Source organism: Macaca nemestrina, chromosome X (assembly GCF_043159975.1).
Source record: "Macaca nemestrina isolate mMacNem1 chromosome X, mMacNem.hap1, whole genome shotgun sequence".
Classification (NCBI taxonomy): Eukaryota; Metazoa; Chordata; class Mammalia; order Primates; family Cercopithecidae; genus Macaca; species Macaca nemestrina.
In genome coordinates this window covers 47302689-47321294 of record NC_092145.1, presented here as the reverse complement: position 1 = coordinate 47321294, position 18606 = coordinate 47302689, and the positions used below count along the sequence as shown (strand labels likewise).

General features: G+C 41.4%; 1 protein-coding gene across 3 annotated transcripts in view; it reads left to right on the top strand.

Moving 5' to 3' along the window:
* LOC105490452 (V-set and immunoglobulin domain containing 1) overlaps window positions 1-18606 on the top strand; it is a 62799-nt gene that overhangs the window by 10124 nt on the left and 34069 nt on the right. Inside the window, exon 1 of one of the 3 annotated variants that reach the window (XM_011756082.3) lies at window positions 17848-18059. The exons of 1 other annotated variant lie outside the window; for it this stretch is intronic. In XM_011756082.3, coding sequence (XP_011754384.1) covers window positions 18011-18059 — 49 coding nt within the window. In that variant the 5' untranslated portion in view covers window positions 17848-18010. Of the gene's footprint in view, window positions 1-17847; window positions 18060-18606 lie in introns of those variants that run through there. One more of the 3 variants, XM_011756085.2, reaches the window with a different exon arrangement.

Here is an 18606-nt window from a genome sequence, read left to right as displayed (position 1 = left end):
ATCCCAAAGAGATAAGCAAAGGGTTAGAGAGAGGGAGTGAATATGTTCAACAGGTAAGTCCCACTACTGAGCTTTTTAAAATTATTCTGAGGAAGGATGGTAGGAAACTAGAAGGAATTAATGATGGAGAGTGTGTCTCCAGGGTCTACTAAAAATGAGCTTGGATAGTCATTCACAAATAAATAGAGTTATTTCTCCTTACTGATCCAAAGACAATCAAGGATTTTGAAGGGTACCTTCCTTGGAGAAGGGGAATTGCTTTATTTCAGATTGAGTAACCTGTATAGTGTTGCCAGATAAAATATGGGAAGTGCAGTTAAATTTGAATATCAGATAAGAAATGAATCATTTTTTAGTACAAGTGTGTACTCAACATTTCATGGGACATGCTTATGCTAAAATATTACTCATTTATTTGAAATTCATATATTTTTCATTTTTATTTGCTACATCTAGCAACTCTAGTTGAGTGTCTTGTTTCTTTGCTACAGTGGGATGATTGCAGGTCCAGTGTCTTTTTCTCTGCAATATCTGCAAGTGTCTGTGTCTCTCTGTGTTTTAATTGTGGAGGGCCTTTTTATTTCCCCCAGGCTGTTCAAGTTGTAATGACATAAGTTTGCGGTGTGATTTTCACCTTATTTACTATGCTTTCCACAAAATCCTGGTTTAAAGTCTGCCGAACTCAAAGTGTTGTAAATCATGAGTGGATGTGGTCTGCCAGCCTCTTTTATGCTTCTGAATAGCATCTGATATGTCAGGGTTAAGGCCATTAGTAAAGAATGTGCAGATTGTTGTTGGAGTGTTAGTGTTAATGCCCAACCCTGAGCATTCCTTAAAAGTGCTTTCTATTATCGGTCCCTAAAATTGGAAACAGACTTATCACACCCTTGCTGACAGGTTTGGATTATTCCTCAGTTGATGGAAGAGTGAAAACCTTCACCAATTGCCTTTAAAAGACTTTCTCCTCTCTATTTGGCTTTTGCATATCCAGAAAGGGTAAAGGTATGGGTCAAAAGGTGAGAGGAAGGTGAGAAAGGGGAAAAGGAGGAGAAAGAGAGGAGAGCAGAGGACAGAAAGCAGAAGAGGAGGGAGGCCAGGAGAAAGTCAGATTGTAAGGGGAAGAGAGAGAGTTAGATAGAAAGGAGGAGATCTTTGGAGGGAGAGACGGTTGAGGACGTTTTAAAAGAAGACTCAACAGATTGGAATCTTTCTGAATTGTTTCTTTCCTCAGCTTCTTCTTACGGCTTGAGGAAAGCTGTCCATTGTAAATATGTTATCTGATTTCCTTTTGCTCTAAGGAATCATGCAAATGCTTGCGTTGTGACATGTCCCAAGAGTCCCAAATGAACCACTGCAGCTAAAAATTGTCTTCCTTGAGGTCATACCACTTAGGTCATAACAAAAAAGGTTCAGTGCAGAAGAAAGGAGAAGGGCCTGGTCCTACATTATGATCATCATCTAATTCTCTGTTCTTGGAGACCTGAAAGGCCAGACAACTCTGAAAGACAAAAAAAGGAAAATAGAGGCAATGACTTTAGTCAGAAAATAGGTTAACCCTTCCAAAGAATCAAAACATGGAACTTCCTTGACACAACAAAAAATTGGAGCACGTGAGTGGGAACAGGACTTATCTGACCCAATAGGGCCCTCCAAGAAGGGAGGAAGAAGGTCCCTCGGTTTATCCTGTCTTTATCTGAAACATCAGTAGGCTCAAGGGCCTATTCAGACCCAATCTGAATCAGTAACAAAACTGTTAAGGACCAAAATAGTTAAAGTGACTCAAATAAAGGTTACAGGCTTTGTTCAGTTGATGTGCATCAGGGAACAAGCAACTCAATGTTAAGTAACTCCTTGAGCCAAAGTAGGATCGGGTTTTCATAGGACAAGCAGAGGAGACTCCTCATCTCTTCTGTGACTGTGGTCTTGTCCCAGCTTGCAGTTTTCTTTATCTGTAACCGCTGCAAAACTTCCAGCTGGAATGGTTGGAAATTGTTCTGGTTTCTCAGGATCATTGGTGCAATCTCATTTTGGCTACTGTCAGAACAGTTCTTTCAAATGTAATCTTTGTAAGCTGGTGAGTTGTCTAATGCCAATTAAGGTACAGGAAGTGGAGACATAGGAAGGAAAAAAAGGAAGACAAGAAGATAAAACAAAAGGAGACAAAGTTTCAAGCAAGGAAAAACTATGATCTGTTTTAATTCTTTTACAGTTGTCTCTTAGCTTCCACCATGTATGCACTCCCCACTCAGATGCACAAATTCCAAAGTTCAAACCTCAGATATTTTCTTCTACCTACAGCCCAGCTCTAACGATCCCAACGATGTGCCCTTCAAATACTCCTCCACATCCCTGTTTTGTTGCCTTCATGTTTTCCATCCCTTAGCCACACCTGTTGGGGTGGGGAGCATGAAATCAGGGAAGGCCTCGTGAAGGAGGCTGCACCTGAGCTGGGCCTTGAGAGACAGGGCAGGATTTGCCAGGGTAGAAACGGAGGCAAATACTTTTCAGTAGGAGACAATGGAATGAGCGTGTTCCTTCTTCAAATACAGTATTATGGAGTGTCTTTTTTTGTGTGTGCCAATCATTAATCATGTACTGGGTAAGAGTACAGGCTTTATGGAGAAAGGCTCAAATCCCAAGCCTTGCCACTTCCTGGCCATACCAGAGCTTGAGGATCAGCCGTAACATAATCACTGAAAAAGGCTAGTTTGGGGCTGTGACAAACTGGAGAGCCAGAGCTCGGTTTAGTGGAGATAACTCCTGCTTAGATGTTGGCAATCATAGCCATGTGGGCGTGGTTGGGTGTGATATTCTGGTATTTCAAGAAAAGCAAGAATTTTGGATTTTTATGTGAAATATTTTAATGTTTAAAATATCGGCCACCAAATTTAAAGGAATCATTTTATAGGTCAAACTACACACATCTGTATACTAAATGTTTATAGTGTTTTTGTTGTTTAAATTGACAGATATTGTTGTGGATATTTATCATGTACAACATGATATTTTAAAGTATGTCATCACTAAGTATAGTCACCATGGTGTACAATTGGATCTCTGCATTTGGCAAGTTTGCCATACTGACTTAAAGGCTTAACTGGATACTTATAACAGCAGGCAAGGTTCTCAAACTAGGGCCTCTGCTTCGTTCTCAGCCTTGCTTCTACCAACATCTTTCCTTCCCTGCCATTCTCTGGCCCCATATGGTAAAACTGTTGCCCAGAGGAGCCTTTTTCTTGCACATGTTGTTCCCTCTGCTTCAAGTGCCCTTCTCCACATCCCCACTTCAATTTTCTTTTCCTGACTAACATCGTCTGTTATTCAAGAGCCATCTCCTTTGACAAGCTTTCACCAGTTTCTTATTGTGCTTCTACAAACCCTGGATAGTACTTACTCTGCTGTACTGACATTTCATGTCAACTCATCTTTGTTTTCCACTAGACTGGGTGGGAAGGCTGAGACATAAAAGAATGCAGGAAGTATTTCTTTGGAAAATGAATAAATGGACTGAATATATGTTTACAAAGCCACTTTTGTATATGTAAACATGCACCTATCTATGCGCTTCTCTATCCATGCATCCATTTATTCAGTAAATATTTATTGAGCACCTATTATGTGCCAGACCCTGTTCTAGGTGATGAGGATGCAGGAATGAACACACCAGACAAAGTCCCTGCCCTCACAGAGCTCATATTTTAGTGCAGAAAGACACTAAACAGAATATGTACTGTAATGTAACATGATGATAAATGCTCTATGGAGAAAAGTAGGGCAACAGGTTTGAGGGTGACAGGTGCATAGGGCAACTGGAGAAGGGATCTCTGAGGAGGTGATACTTGAACAAATATTTGAGGGAAGAGAGGGAGCAAAACCCTACAGACAACTGGAGAAGAGCATACCAAATGGACGGAACAGCAAATGCAAAGGCCCTGAAGTGGGAGCATTTTTAGCATGTTTGAGGAATAGAAAGGAGGCCAGAGTGGCTACAGAGGGCTGAGCAAAGGGTGGTGGGAGATAAGGTCATAGAGCCAATGGAGGTCTAGACCGTATGCCATCGACTTATCCAACCACCCATTGAACACATACCCTTGCTAAATAATGTGGTAAGAAATTTCAATATTGCTGGGGTGAGTGGTGGCAGTTCCAAGGAGTTATATGTAGGACAAAACAGCTTTCCCTACAGATAGATGCTTTCCTTCGTTCTCTCCTTACTCAGAGCCCTTCCCACAAGGTTCTCAGACGCAGGTCCTACAGGAGACCAGGCACTGTTTGCCTTGGGAGGGTCATGAACTGGTGGAAATTGGCTAAAGTTGTTTCCTGCTTGTTGGGGCTGGGACCAGGCTCTGCACCTCCACCCAGCTGGAAAGGGCTCTGGGGCTGTTATTCATCAGATACGCTGCTGTGTGAAACCATTCTCAAGTTTCTCTCCTTTGAACCTCTCCCTCTCCCAGGAAGTCACACCAAAAGAGTCAGGAGACCCATGTTCTACTCTCTGCTCTGTGGCTGCAATGAGCGGTGAGATCCAGGACAGGTTTGGGGCTCTGTGAAATGAAGGATTTGAACTTGTTCCAGCGCTGTTAGGTCACCTCTGTGTCTTAACGCTTTCTGCATGGTTGGCCACCTGAATTCTAATCCTGGCAATAGGCCTTTTGTGACCCTCCTCATGCTACTGTACCCAGGTGTAAGCACAGCTGGGCTGCTTATTCAAAAGCAGTACAGGTAGTGGGGTTTGACTGAAGCCCCAATGTCTCTTCTCCTGAACGTCTCCCTCCACACTTTTCTCCTGCATGTCCTGACATTTCTGCCATTAGTCATTCCCCACAAAAGTAGGAGACTGTCTCCAGGGATAAAGGAGCCAGCAGGCCTGACTGTCTGCCTTGCCCAGACGGGGCTCAGTCATCCTCTTGGAGAGCAGAAAGGAAAGGCATCTCTCCAACGGGGGAGTGACACAGAAGCTGAGACTGTTAGAAAACCACTGGGGGAGACTGATCTGGGGCTCACTACTGAGTGTTCCCGAGCAGCTCCAGACCACGAAGAGCTAGGGGAAACTAGAAAGCTCACTGCCTGAAAAAAAGCCTTAACAGATGAGGGCTCTGAAGAAATACTTAGTTAATCTCATGGTTTGGTTTAGGGCTAGTTGCTGTGTAAATAACTCCTCAGCTGTGGACTTTTTTAGATCGTGAGGCAAAGTTGAATCCACTAAACAAGCAGAAAAAGGAGGACACAATTTATTTGTCTGGCAACTCAGAGGAAGGCTGCACATTCTTGCTTTGCTAATCTCGGCTCTGGCCTTCCCCCAGAGTTGCTGCTGCAAAGGATTGTGGGAGTCCTAAGTCTTCCTTCTTATCAGAAGGGCTGAACTGGGCAGGAAGACTTGAGGCAGTGGAGGAGGTTTTGGGGATGGGGGTGCTTGTATAGTCCAGTGACCCAGCATCTCAGGTCAGGGGGACCCTGGCTGGGAGAGGAGGACAGATATTTTATCTTGAATTCTAATGAATTCTAAGGATCCTGTGAACTCAGCCAGGTCTGGGTTCTATACCCAAATTGCTTCCTTTATGAGCTCTCTTTGAAAATATAAAGGCATATTAGGAACCAAGATGTTCCTTTCACTTTAAACTAGGAGTCACAAGATCACACAAAGTGGGCCAGGTATAAGCAGCAGGGAGTGAAGGGGACTGTGGGAGCTGGCAGCAGCCACTACTCTGATATCGTCAATTGTTGCCATGGTGCCATCTGCCTGGATGGCCACATCTACCAGGCGTTCTTTTTTATTTTTTATTTTTATTTTTTGATAGAAAGATCTTTACACAATGATTTTAGAAATTTCCCACATTTCAGTGTTAGGAATGAATTGCTTTTGCATTTATACCACAAGCATATCGAGAGCACTTACTGTCTGCAGGCACTGTTTTAAGCACTTCACAAATAGTAACTTATATAGTTTATATAACAGTCTTATAGGTAAGTTTTATTATACCTTATTTTGTAGATGAGGAAAACGAAGCACAAAGAAATTAAATAATTTGCCTAAGGTCCCCCAGGCAGTAAGTGGCAGAGCCTGAGTTTAAAGTCAAGCTGCCTGATTCTAGAGTCCATACTCTTTGTCACTAGGCTATGCTGCCTCTCGTTAAAACCAAAGACAGCGGAAACAAAGCATGTGCAAAACACTGTACAGGACTAAAACCAAACAGACAAGTGACCAACAATAAAAAACACACACACCCAGACCTTTTGTTTGCTTCTTATGATTTTAACCTAATAAAACAGAATTTACCGCCTTTGTCATTTTCTCCTGCTTTCGTGTCTACTTTGTACACTCCTTCATGCCTAACTCCCGTCTTAACAATTATTATTATTATTATTATTATTATTATTATTATTATTATTTTAGGTGGGTTCTTGCTCTGTTGCCCAGGCTGGAGTGTAGTGGCGTGATCTCGGCTCACTGCAACCTCCACTTCCTGGGTTCAAGTGATTCTCCTGCTTCAGCCTCGTTGAGTAACTGGGATTACAGGCATGCACCGCCAAACCCAGCTAATTTTTTTGTATTTTTAGTAGAGCCGGGGTTTCATCATGTTGGACAGGCTGTTCTCAAACTTCTGATCTCAAGTGATCTGCCTGCCTCGGCCCCCCAAAGTGCTGGGATTACAGTAACAATTCTTTTTGTTCTTTCTTTTTTTAAAAAAAGATATTTCCAACACTGATAATTTCCAGCCATTATGTACAACCAATCTTGCCACCTGCCTTTCTGCCATTCTTGGTCTCTGAAATGCTACTCGTCTCTTTTTCTTTTTCTGTCTTTTATTGTCCATTCTAGATTCTCGCTTTCAAAATTCATGGTCAAATCTTCCCAGAATTCATCTCCCCCTGCCAGGTGGACCCCAATGAGCAATGAGTATTTGAAGGTTCACAGACATCCTATGCAATGACCCACAGTCTCTTTCCTGTACTTGTATTTATTTGTTTTCCGTGTTGCATAATGCAGCTATTCATAATCATAATACTTCTTAGTATTAATCTCTATTTTGTGTGTATTTGTCTTATCTTTCCAGCAAGAGTGTGACCCTGGGGAGCAGGCATTGGGTTGACTATGTATTCTACTGTCCCTTGCCCACTGCCGGGAGGTCATATCACATAATGGGTAAGGGCATGGGCTTTGGAGCCATCCCACCTGGGCTCAAGTCTTGGTCTTCTGTTTACAAGCTGTGTGACCAATGGCAAGTCATTTACCTCTCTGGACTTCATTTTCCTCATCTGTAAAATGAAGAGTATAACTAATACTTCCTTTATATGATTATTGTGAAACATAATGCATAAGAAATGCTTCAGTCAGGGCCTTACTGTCATCTAGTGTGTCATCAGCATTTAGTAGCTCTTATCACTGTGTCACAGGTACCCTTAATCAGCTTTGGTATCTGTGAAATGCTTCAATTTCTTGGCTCCAAAAAGATGTCTGTTTTTTAGGGTTAATTTCACTCAGGTATGGCATTTTTAGGAAGTGTTGGATAGGACCAGTTAAAAAATGCAAGGCACTGCAATTATAGAAATAGAATGTGACTTTTTGGTGGCTCTGGTCAAGTTTAACCTCTCCAGAATTTAAAGAATTGGAGGGTCTAGGACCTCTTTGTGTTGAATAGGGGTTGGGGGAGCTGCAACTACACATGCATGTGATTTTTTCCAGGCAATCTATGACATGTGTTTGTACAGTGCGTCAACACAAATTGCCTAGGAGTAGGCTTCCCCAAACAGTTCAATGTACATAATAGGTTGAATCACACTATCGGTTAACATAGAGTTCCTGGTACTAACCCACTCCAGCCTCCCTACTATCACAAGGTAAGCAATCCCAGGCTACTCAACACAAGCTGACTCATACTTATTGTTAAAACATGACTTGCCAAAGGAGAGCTTTCTGCATGGTTCTTCGCTCTAAAACAGGAAACAAAGCTATTCCAAATTCAAGATGACAGGAACCTCCACGGCCTTCCTTCAATACACCCTTGAAATTCCCCTGCTTCACAGCCTTACTGAGATCCACTTCTGGCACTTTTCTGAAGGCCTCTGGAGGACTCCCAGTAAGGTGTCCAGAGGGCACATTTAGGGACGTGTGGTCATACTAGGTTCATTGCTGAGAAAAATTCCTGTCCTTATGCGTGAGGATGGTAGGGAAAAGAGGAACTTGCACTGCATAACAACATCACAGAGCTCACTTGGGTTTCTCTTACTGTGAGAGTCCCTAGTCTGGGACTCCCAACTCTTGGTTTAGAGAATTGTAGAATTATGTGCTGCTTCCTCTTCTTTTATTGTTTCTAAAGCAATTCAGTCTTAATATGGAATAAGAAAGTTTGTTGTTATTGACGGTGATGATGATACAATTTGGGGGTTGTTTTTCAACAAATATACCAGATTATGCACATCCAAATGAGGGTTACCCTTCAAAATAGTCACTTTGAGAGATCATGAACTTGAAAACGTGAATTCACCAAACATCTCTTAAATACTTTTTATGTGCCAATACCATGCCAGGTCCTTAAAGCCACAGTAAGTTAACCATAAGTTAAGAGCGCAGCCTCTGGAGTCTACTGACTTGGGCTGAGGTCCTGGCCCTGGTGTTTATGTCATCTTCTGAAAATTTTTTGTAAGCCTCAATTTTAGCAATAAGGTGGCTACTGGGAACTGAAGCCTTGACCAACAACAGCCATACTTGTGAGGAGGACGACCAGCAGCCATTACCCAACTGGGAACTGGTAAAACAAGATAAAAATAGCTGCTCACTGTAGACATATGCAATAAAGAACAGGGAGGCAGAGCCAGTAGGTATCATCCATTGAAGAGAACACTACCTAACTGCATGTGTGAAATAGGACATGGGCTACATAATGGGAATATCTGAGGTGAGTTAAGAGGGATGAGAATATGAGTCCTGAGTCTACCTGTTATCTATGAGATTTCTGCAAATTGTTTAATTTCTCTGTGCTTCAACTGTCTCACCTAAAAAATGGGGTTGAAACTACCTACTTCATAAGGCTGTTGAGATGATTAAACAAGGTAATGCATATAAAGCACTTAGCACAATACCTGGCTCAAAATAAGCACATGCGCATATGTGCATGTAAAATCACTAAAACCCTGTCCCTATCCTCCTTAGAAGCTTTCAATCTTAGAGCCACGAAGAGGGCCAGTACATGAACAGCTTGGACTACACTTCACCTGATTTTTCAGAGATGGAGGCTTCACTGTGTTGCCCATGGTAACCTCAAACCTGGGCTTAAGTGATCCTTCTGCCCCAGCCTCCCAAGTAGCTGGGACTACAGGCACATGCCACTGTGCCCAGCTTACTCTAAGTGCTGTGTGAGAGGTATTAAATTATGCTGTAAGTGTGAGATCACATCCTGTAGGAATCAGCAGACAATCCATGGAAGAGTGAACAATTGTGGTGAGGCTCACAGGATGAGTAGAATTTTTGACAATTAGACTTGGGGTGAGTAATCTAGGAGAAGGGAATGGAATCGCCTATGTGAAGGCACAAGGGTGGAAAAGTGAGGATACGTTCAGGTAACAGAGTGTATTCAGTTTTGTCTGGAGACCATTTGTAAGACTTCTGCCAGCTCTGACTTTTTTTGTTGTTGTTGTTGTTACAAATAGCAGAAGATAGATGGGAAAAGCAGGTTGGGTACCAGTTAAATGCTAGATTAAAATGTTTATGTCTAAGGAAAAGGATGATGGGGAATCATGGAAGATTCTTTAGTATAAGGATGATATGATTGGACTTTAGGAAAACTTATAATCTGGTAGGATTATAAAGGATGAATGAAAGGGAGGAAGTTTGGAGGCAAGGAGATGGACCAGGAGGCTACTGCAACTGTCTAAATGAGAGATAACAGGGGCTGAACTATACAATGTGGCAGATGAGATGGAAAGGAGATGATGGACTGAAGAGAAGTTTCAGATCTATCATCAGTAGGAATTGATACTGGTGGAATGGTGGGTGGATAAAAGTAGGAGTCAAAGAATACTGCAGTGAAGAGTTATTATAATGAGGGCACCAGCAACAGTGGTTGGAAAGTTGCACAGGTTTGCCAGTTTGGAGAGAGAGAGTGTTGTATGAGGTGGAATTTGAAGTGCCAGGGGGACCTTTAAGAGGAGATGCATGGCAGGCAGTTGGAAAAAGTAATGAAGCCTCAATGGTGCTGTTATTGCCCAAGGGGTTTTTGAAACACCTTCTTTAGAACCATTTCAACATAAATGAATTAAAATCTTTAGACTCTAAGCACTGACTAGATTTCACCTTTCCATATGTAATTCAGATTTTTTAAAAATTATGCAAAACCGCAAAATATGTATAAGAAAGTTCAATCAATAAATTCTGATTTTCCTTTGATGCTTACTTTGATGATCAAAAAAATATATATGAAAAAGCTTTAGCCTCAGATTTTCCCCATCTACCCTGTTTCTGTTTCTCTCTCATGCTGATGCCATAAGAATGACATTGGACTGCCTTTCGAAAACCCCAGACTGCCTTCTAAGTCAGCTCCCAAGCCCCGCAAAGACAGTAGCCTCTTTATGATTACACCTCATTTCTTGACCATGAAGCAGCATTACTGCACTTGATTACCACCTTATTAATTAGAATTTGCCTCAAGTGACCTAGCTGTTTCCAAAGAGCAAATCTTCATCAAAGGGTAATGATTTGCCACTATTTCAGACTTTAGGACATTTAAAAAACATTTCACCTTATCCCACACAATACACACACACACACAAATCCAAATGGATTAAATCCAAATTCATAAATTCACCAATTTAACAAATAGTTATTCAGTACCTACTGTGTGTAAAGCACAGTTCTATGCCCTCGGGATAAATAGTGAACAAAACAGACTGAAATCCCTACTCTCTTGAAACTTACATTCTAGCTGGGTGGTGAAGCAAACAATAAGTCAATTGTGTATTATGTGAGAAAGTAATGAGTGCTATCAAAAAAGGAAAAAGCAGGTGGATTGGGAGGGCTGGAGTGGGGACAGTTAAAATTTGAAATTGTGTAACCTTGCTGAAAACTGATAAGTGGGCAAAGATCTGGAGAAGATGAGGGAGTCATTTCTGCTGATACCCAGGGGGAAAGTGTCACGGGCAGAGTCAACTGCTAATATAAATGCCTTTTTTCATCTTTCTTTTTTTATTTTACTTTAAGTTCCATTATACATATGCAAAACGTGCAGGTTTGTTACATATGTGTACATGTGCCATGGTGGTTTGCGGCACCTATCAACCAGTCATCTAGGTTTTAAGCCCCGCATGCATTAGCTATTTGTCCTAATGCTCTCCTTCCCCTTGAACCCCACCCCGCGACAGGCCCTGGTGTGTGTGTTCCCCTCCCTGTGTCCATGTGTTCTCATTGTTCAGCTCCTACTTATGAATGAGAACATGCAGTGTTTGGTTTTCTGTTCCTGTGTTAGTTTGCTGAGAATGATGGCTTCCAGCTTCATCCATGTCCCTGCAAAGGACATGATCTCATTGTGGAAGACAGTGTGGCAATTCCTCAAGGTTCTAGAACCAGAAATACCATTTGACCCAGCAATCCCAATACTGGGTGCATACCCAAAGGATTATAAATCATTCTACTATAAAGACACATGCACACATATGTTTATTACAGCACCATTTACAATAGCAAAGACTTGGAACCAACCCAAATGTCCATCAACGATAGGCTGGATAAAGAAAATGTGGCACATATACACCATGGAATACTATGCAGCCATAAATGCCTTTTTAAAAGTGGACACGTGCCAGGCTAGTTGAGGATTCAACAAGGAGAGCAGTATGGCTAGAGCAGAGTGAGGGGGGGACGTATGCTAAGAGATGAGGTCAGAGAGGTGGTGGTGTGGATAAGATAGATCATTTTAGCGTCTTCTAAGCTATTTTATTTTTTTACATTTTAGTAATATGTTTTACTTAACCCAATATATCCCAAATATTATTATTTCTATAATCAGCATAAGAATTAATGATATTTTTCCATTTTAAGTCTTTGAAATCTAATGTGCTTGCTACACTTACAGCACATTTCAAGCGTTCAAAAGTCACTTGAGGCTTGTGGCTGCCACATTGGACAGCACAACTGTAAGAGAAATACAAAGGGCACTGGAATTGACTTTAGCAAATTTAGGGGCTTATAATTGCCCCCCATCAACCACTTAGAATGTGTTAACTAAGGTACTTCACACATGGGCTATAAATTTCTAGGTAATTTTTTGTTTGTTCATTTGTATTTTTTTTTTGAGACAAGAGTCTTGCTCCCCAGTCACCCAGGCTGGAGTGCAGTGGCCTGATCTGGGCTCACTGCAACCTCCAGTTTCCGGGTTCAAGCGATTCTCCTGTCTCAGCCTCCCGAGTAGCTGAGATTACAGGTGTGCACCACCACACGCCCAGCTAAATTTTTTTTTTTTTTTTTTTTTGTAGAGACAGAGTTTCATCACCTTGGCCAGGCTGTTCTCAAACTCCTGACCTCAAATGATCCACCCGCCTAAGCCTCCCAAAGTGCTGGGATTACAGACGCGAGCCACCGCACCCAACCTGTAGCTATTTTAAATGCTTTGGTTTCTACCAAATTGGAAGAATCTGAGCAAAGGTGAGACGTGATTAAAAGAATCTGAGCAAAGGTGAGACATATTAAAAGGATCCTTTTGCCGGCTGTGATAAGAATAGACTGTGAGAAGGACAAAGGTGGAAGCAGGGAGACCAGTTAGGAGGCTATTGCCACGATCCAGGTAATGGGCACTGGTGGTTCAGATGAAGAGGAGGGCAGCGAAGGTGGGGGAAGTGCTCGGAGTCTAGATAGGCTTGAAACACAGAGCGCAAAGAATTTGCTGATGAATTAGATGTTTTATATGAGAAAAGGAGAAGACTCGAGGATGATAGCAAGGTTTTGTCCTGAGCAACTAGAAGAATAGAATTGCATAACTGAGATTGCAAGAGATAAAATTATGGAAGCATTAACAGAATATATAATATCATATATTATATAATAATAATATAGAATAACATTTCCGTAATCTTGGATTGGGGAAGGCTTGCCTAAGGAAGGCATGAAACTCAGAGGCTGCAAAGAAAACAATTGATAGATTAAAACATAATGAAAATTTCTTTATGGTGAAAAACATAAAATTAAAAAGGAAAGTGATAGATCAGAAGAAAATATTTATAACATAGATACCAAACCCAGGGTAAGATTCATAATATATAAATGGTACTTCTATAATATCAGAAGACAGATAACCCAGTGGAAAAATGGACTAAGGTTGTAAACAAGCAATTCACAGGGAAAGGAATACCAGTTAGGCCAGTAAACCTCTACAAAGATGCCCAACCACATTACAGAAATACGAATTAAAGCAACAATGCAATACCAATTTTCACCCATGATACTAGTAAAAATAAAAGGCTGAGGACCACAGAGGAGGTTTACAGAAAAAATAAATAAATAAAAGACTGATAATTTTCATTGCCGACAAGGCTGTGGAGAAGAAGGCACTCTCATACACTCTTAATGGAGGTATGGTTTGTAAAGAATTTCTGGCAGACAATTATGCAGTCTACCAAAAATGTAAACTACATACCCTTTGATCAAGCAATTCCATTTCTAGGGACCTAATCTACAATAATAATCACACAAGTGGGCAGATCTAGACAAAAGGATGTTCATTGCACCATTGTCAATAATATTGAAAAACTGGAAACCATCTAAGAATTTACCAATAAGAGGATGATTAAATAAATTGAGGTACATTCATATCATGAAATACCATGCAGCCTTAACATGGACAAGGTTGATCTATAGATACAGTTGGACATAGTGACAGAAAGAGAGAATAAAAATACTTTTTTGAAGGGAGAAAAGCAAATTATAGAACAAAACGTATAGTATTATCTTTATGTTTTAAAAAACCTCGTGTGTGTATGTGTGTGTGTGTGTGTGTGTGCTTGTGCATGTGTACATGCATAGAAAAAGGTCTGAGAAAAATGCTAAACTCCTGTTCCTTGTGAACCTGGGAAAAGGATTACATGTGTGAGTGAATGAATGGGACTTTTTTTCCTCTGTATCCTTGTTTGTCCTTTGAAAACCATTTACTATCAAAATGTATTACTTTTGTAATTTTTAAGTTAAAAAGTAGGGATAAATCAGATATCACATATTTCTGAAAGTTCCCAAGGAAGAATACTGGGGGCAGTAGCATATTTGTTACATTACAATCACACTGTGCCATTGTGTGGTGTGATAGGAACAGCTTCTAATGCGTGCTATGGTGACCTCGGCAAAGGCACAGCATTTTTTTAGCCTCGGTTTTCTTATATAGAAAATGTAGGTAATACCTGACTTATTTGTTGTATTGGAAAGCTGCAAAGATAAAATGGAAAATTAGTTTAAAAATTACAAAGCTCTGTAAAACTACAAAGGATATTTAACATTTCGTGTCCTAGTTAATGACCCACTTTTTAAAGCAATAGTTAACATCAAAATTCAGGTCCAAGCAGAGAGTTTAAATTCTCTTTTAGAATTTGTTATAACAGAATTCTTCCTGTCCTGGTTAGGTCTTACATAGCAGTAGTATAGGTATTTTACTTAAATATTCCAGAGTGTTTTGTGTTTGCACGAGAGATTTTGGTGCAGATGGATTTGGGCAACATCCTTAAATCATACCCTCCACTGCACTCATCTTAGGGCCAACCAACTCGGGCATACTGAATTAATTAGCAAGCTCTTACTTAGCACCTACTTTGTGCCTAGTAATCCCCTGTGGGTAGGTGACCAGACACCCAGGTTTGTCTGGCACTGTCACTGTTTATGCTGTCTTTCCCAGGTAATTGCTAATAGTGCCCCTTTCACTTTCAAAAGTGTCCTAGTTTTAATGATCAATGGTCACTCTACTATAATCACCTATGGGGCACGGAAGGAAACACAGGAAGCCTCTGGCTTACAAACGCCAGACTTAAAATTTCGCTCCCCGTTCCAGCTCCTCACCACTGGAAATGCGGGTATTAGTTCCAGGGTGGGAGGCATTGTGAAAACTGTGGGTCTTTTAGAGACTTGGTGGACTTAGAAATCGAAGCAGAACCAAGCCTGAGAAGAGGTGGTATGGATCGCCAGAGGCCCACCCTACAAGTTGTCCTCCTTTGCAAAATCTTCTCCCTCAGACTATTTCTCTTTATTGCATTGCCTAATCCTCCTGGTCAGAGATTTATCTGAGGAAAATAAGCAATTTTTTTTTTTTTTGAGACGGAGTCTGGCTCTGTCGCCCAGGTTGGAGTGCAGTGGCGTGATCTCGGCTCACTGCAAGCTCCGCCTCCTGGGTTCACGCCATTCTCCTGCCTCAGCCTCCGAGTAGCTGGGACTACAGGCGCCCGTCACCACGCCCGGCTAATTTTTTGTATTTTTAGTAGAGACAGGGTTTCACTGTGTTAGCCAGGATGGTCTCGATCTCCTGACCTCATGATCCATCTGCCTTGGCCTCCCAAAGTGCTGGGATTACAGGCGTGAGCCACCGCGCCCGGCCAGCATTGTATTTTTTTTTTTTTTTTTTTTTTTTTTTTTTTTTTTTTTGAGACGGAGCCTCACTCGGTCGCCCAGGCTGGAGTGCAGTGGCCGGATCTCAGCTCACTGCAAGCTCCGCCTCCCGGGTTTACGCCATTCTCCTGCCTCAGCCTCCCGAGTAGCTGGGACTACAGGCGCCCGCCACCTCGCCCGCATTGTATTTTTAATAGCACAAACAGGTTGGGGAATGTTCAATGAAACTAATTTCTTTTCCCCCTTCCTAACATGGAGCTGCTGTCTGCTTATACAGGGGAAAGGTAGGGTTTCTGGGAGGAATAGGGATGAAAAGGAAAAAGTAATTTTGGAGCATGAGATATTCTGGGGAATGAGACTCTCCCTTAGGGCAAACTAGGGACCCAAGAGCCAGGGGGCCATGAAGGTGGGAGGCAGAAGAGAAGGCGGATGTCAGAGACACGCAATAGTTATTTGGGGGAAAATTGTTGATTTGTACACAACTCATATCTTGGGAAATGAAAGGAATGTTCTTTCTCTGTCACCTGCTGTTCCTCTTCACCCTCCACTGCCTTATATGGCCCAGTACGCAGAATACAAACCAGTGCTAGATTACATGCTACATGCCTGACAGTGAGACATTGCTTCTGCAGGAGTTCTTGCTTCCAGTCAACGAGTTTACCACTACATCTTGGGACACACTCATTTTAAAGTTGGGAACTGCCTGTATAAGACATGGTTACTGCCCTGGAGGGATTCACAGCGACTAGATTTAAGGGAGACCAGTTAATAAATAGGAAACTACTGGAGAATAATCAATGGTCAGCTGTAGGATATTGGTTTTAAGTAAAATGCAAGTTTATGCTAGGGTGGTATGTCGGTTCATTGAAATTCTCACATAGGACAGTATGACTGATCTATGCTAAGAATATACTTGGATAGTAAGAGGAGGAAGAAGAAAATTCTAAATAGTGATGGAAATCACCTGGAGCCAATGTTTGGCATCAGACATGAGCATGGACAGGATAGGCTGCTGCAAGGATGAATCAGGCCTGATGGAAGCATAATGGCTTTCTAAGAAGCAGTGGGAGATTGGCATGGCTAAAGTAAGATGGGGTCAAACATTTCCTGTAAATTAAAGTTCATGAAACATATCACTTGAAATTTGCACTCATTTCATGTGACTGAACACTTTGAGGCAGAAAATCTTGACATACTTTTTCAGGGGCATGAGTTAATGTGACTAAAGTTCAGATGAGGTGAGGATCAGATCTTGGAAGAACGGGAATCCATATTAAGGACTTTGGATTTGATGAAATAGTGCATTTATGGTGTTATTGGAAATACTTCATTAGGGCTGGAGCATTGGCTTGTGGCTGGCACACAAGATGAAGGTGGAAGAAGTCAGGGATACCACTTAGGAAGCTGCTATGATAGGCCAGGAGTGAGGAGCTGAGTACCTGGACCGAGATGGAAGCAGCAGGTTGGAGAAAGAACACATCTGAAAGTCTCTGTGGAGATGGAAATGATAGGACTTAGAGATCACATAGGAAGAGCCACAGAAAGTCCGTAGGTTTCTCTGGGTAACTTAATCATAATAGGAACACTACTAGAAGTTCATGTTCCCATGAAAGTTCCTTACCTGTGGAGCCTCCCATGCCCTCCTGGTGAACCTCCATTTCTAAGGAAACCCTATAGCATCTATTGAGTAATTTAATTCTGCAAAAATTCAGACGTCTCCAATGGAAGTCTTTAAGCACGTATTCACTAACTTGATTTTGCAAAATTATGTTAGCAAATATGTGCTATAAGGTTTCCAACCCGACAGACATAAGCATGTAAATCATTCTACTGCTAGTTTTGGTGGAGGGTAGTGACAACTGTCAGTGTTTCAAAAAAGAGTAACATGTCCAGAGTTTGTTCGCGCAGAAATGAATGCTTTTTAGCTTCATCACCCCTGTGCCTTTCCCATGAACCCCATCTCCCCAGGAAACGATATAGCACCAATTTAATAACTTAATTTGTAAAAGGAGGTTAGTGAATCAATTCTGTAAGACTCATGGAAATATTTGAAATTAATTAGCCTTGTCAACTTTTATTTGCATAGGCTGTCTTTAAACCATATCCCCCAGTCCAAGTACAACTTTTTAGCAAGACTGATTTTAAACAATGAGACTTAGAGAATCTGTGTACAAGGAGCTTGAATAATTTAAATGCGTGGGTTTATTATTAACACAGTAGCAAATATATCAAGGAAACACGCCCCATGAAAAGTGTTTCAAAGAAACACAAATCTGTTCTGAGAAAGGTCTATACGCAATAAGTAAGCCCAAAGAGGCATGTTTGCTTGGTGATGCCCAGCAGATAAGCCTGGCAAACCTCGGTGTGATTGAAGAAGCCAATTTGAGACTCAGCCTAGTCCAGGCAAGCTACTGGCACCTGCTGCTCTCAACTAACCACACAATGGTGTTCGCATTTTGGAAGGTCTTTCTGATCCTAAGCTGCCTTGCAGGTAAGGAAATGATCTCCGAACCACCAAAGATAATTGGAAACAGAGTTTCCTTCTAAACAAAAATTCCACATTTTTACATAGAATTTTCCCCTCCTGTACTTCAAATGAATTGTGATTAGTATGCTGAATTACATAATTTTCAGAACTTTTGCTTAGCAAACATATGCCATGCTGATATATTAGGGGCGTAAGCCTGTAATATTATTGTTTTATGGAGCTTCTGAATGAAAATTTTCTCAGAAAAAAAAATATAGTGTATTACTTCACTTAGGTTGAAAGGTGAACAAATGAATTTACTCAGAAACCAAAGTTTGTGCTAGGGATAATTTTGTCTCTGTTTTACTTTTGTGTTTCCTTTAAGCTCAGTGATTGACTTGCCTTGCTCCAGCAGGCAGAGCCTGGGTTGAAGGGCCTGCCCTGGCTTACACGTGGGAAGAACAGAACTTTACTGAGTGCTTTACTGTCTAATATTTCTTAGGGAGTTGTGGTTTTCCAATCCTAAGACTATATTTTGCAAAATATGTGAGTGATTTATGGTGCACAATAT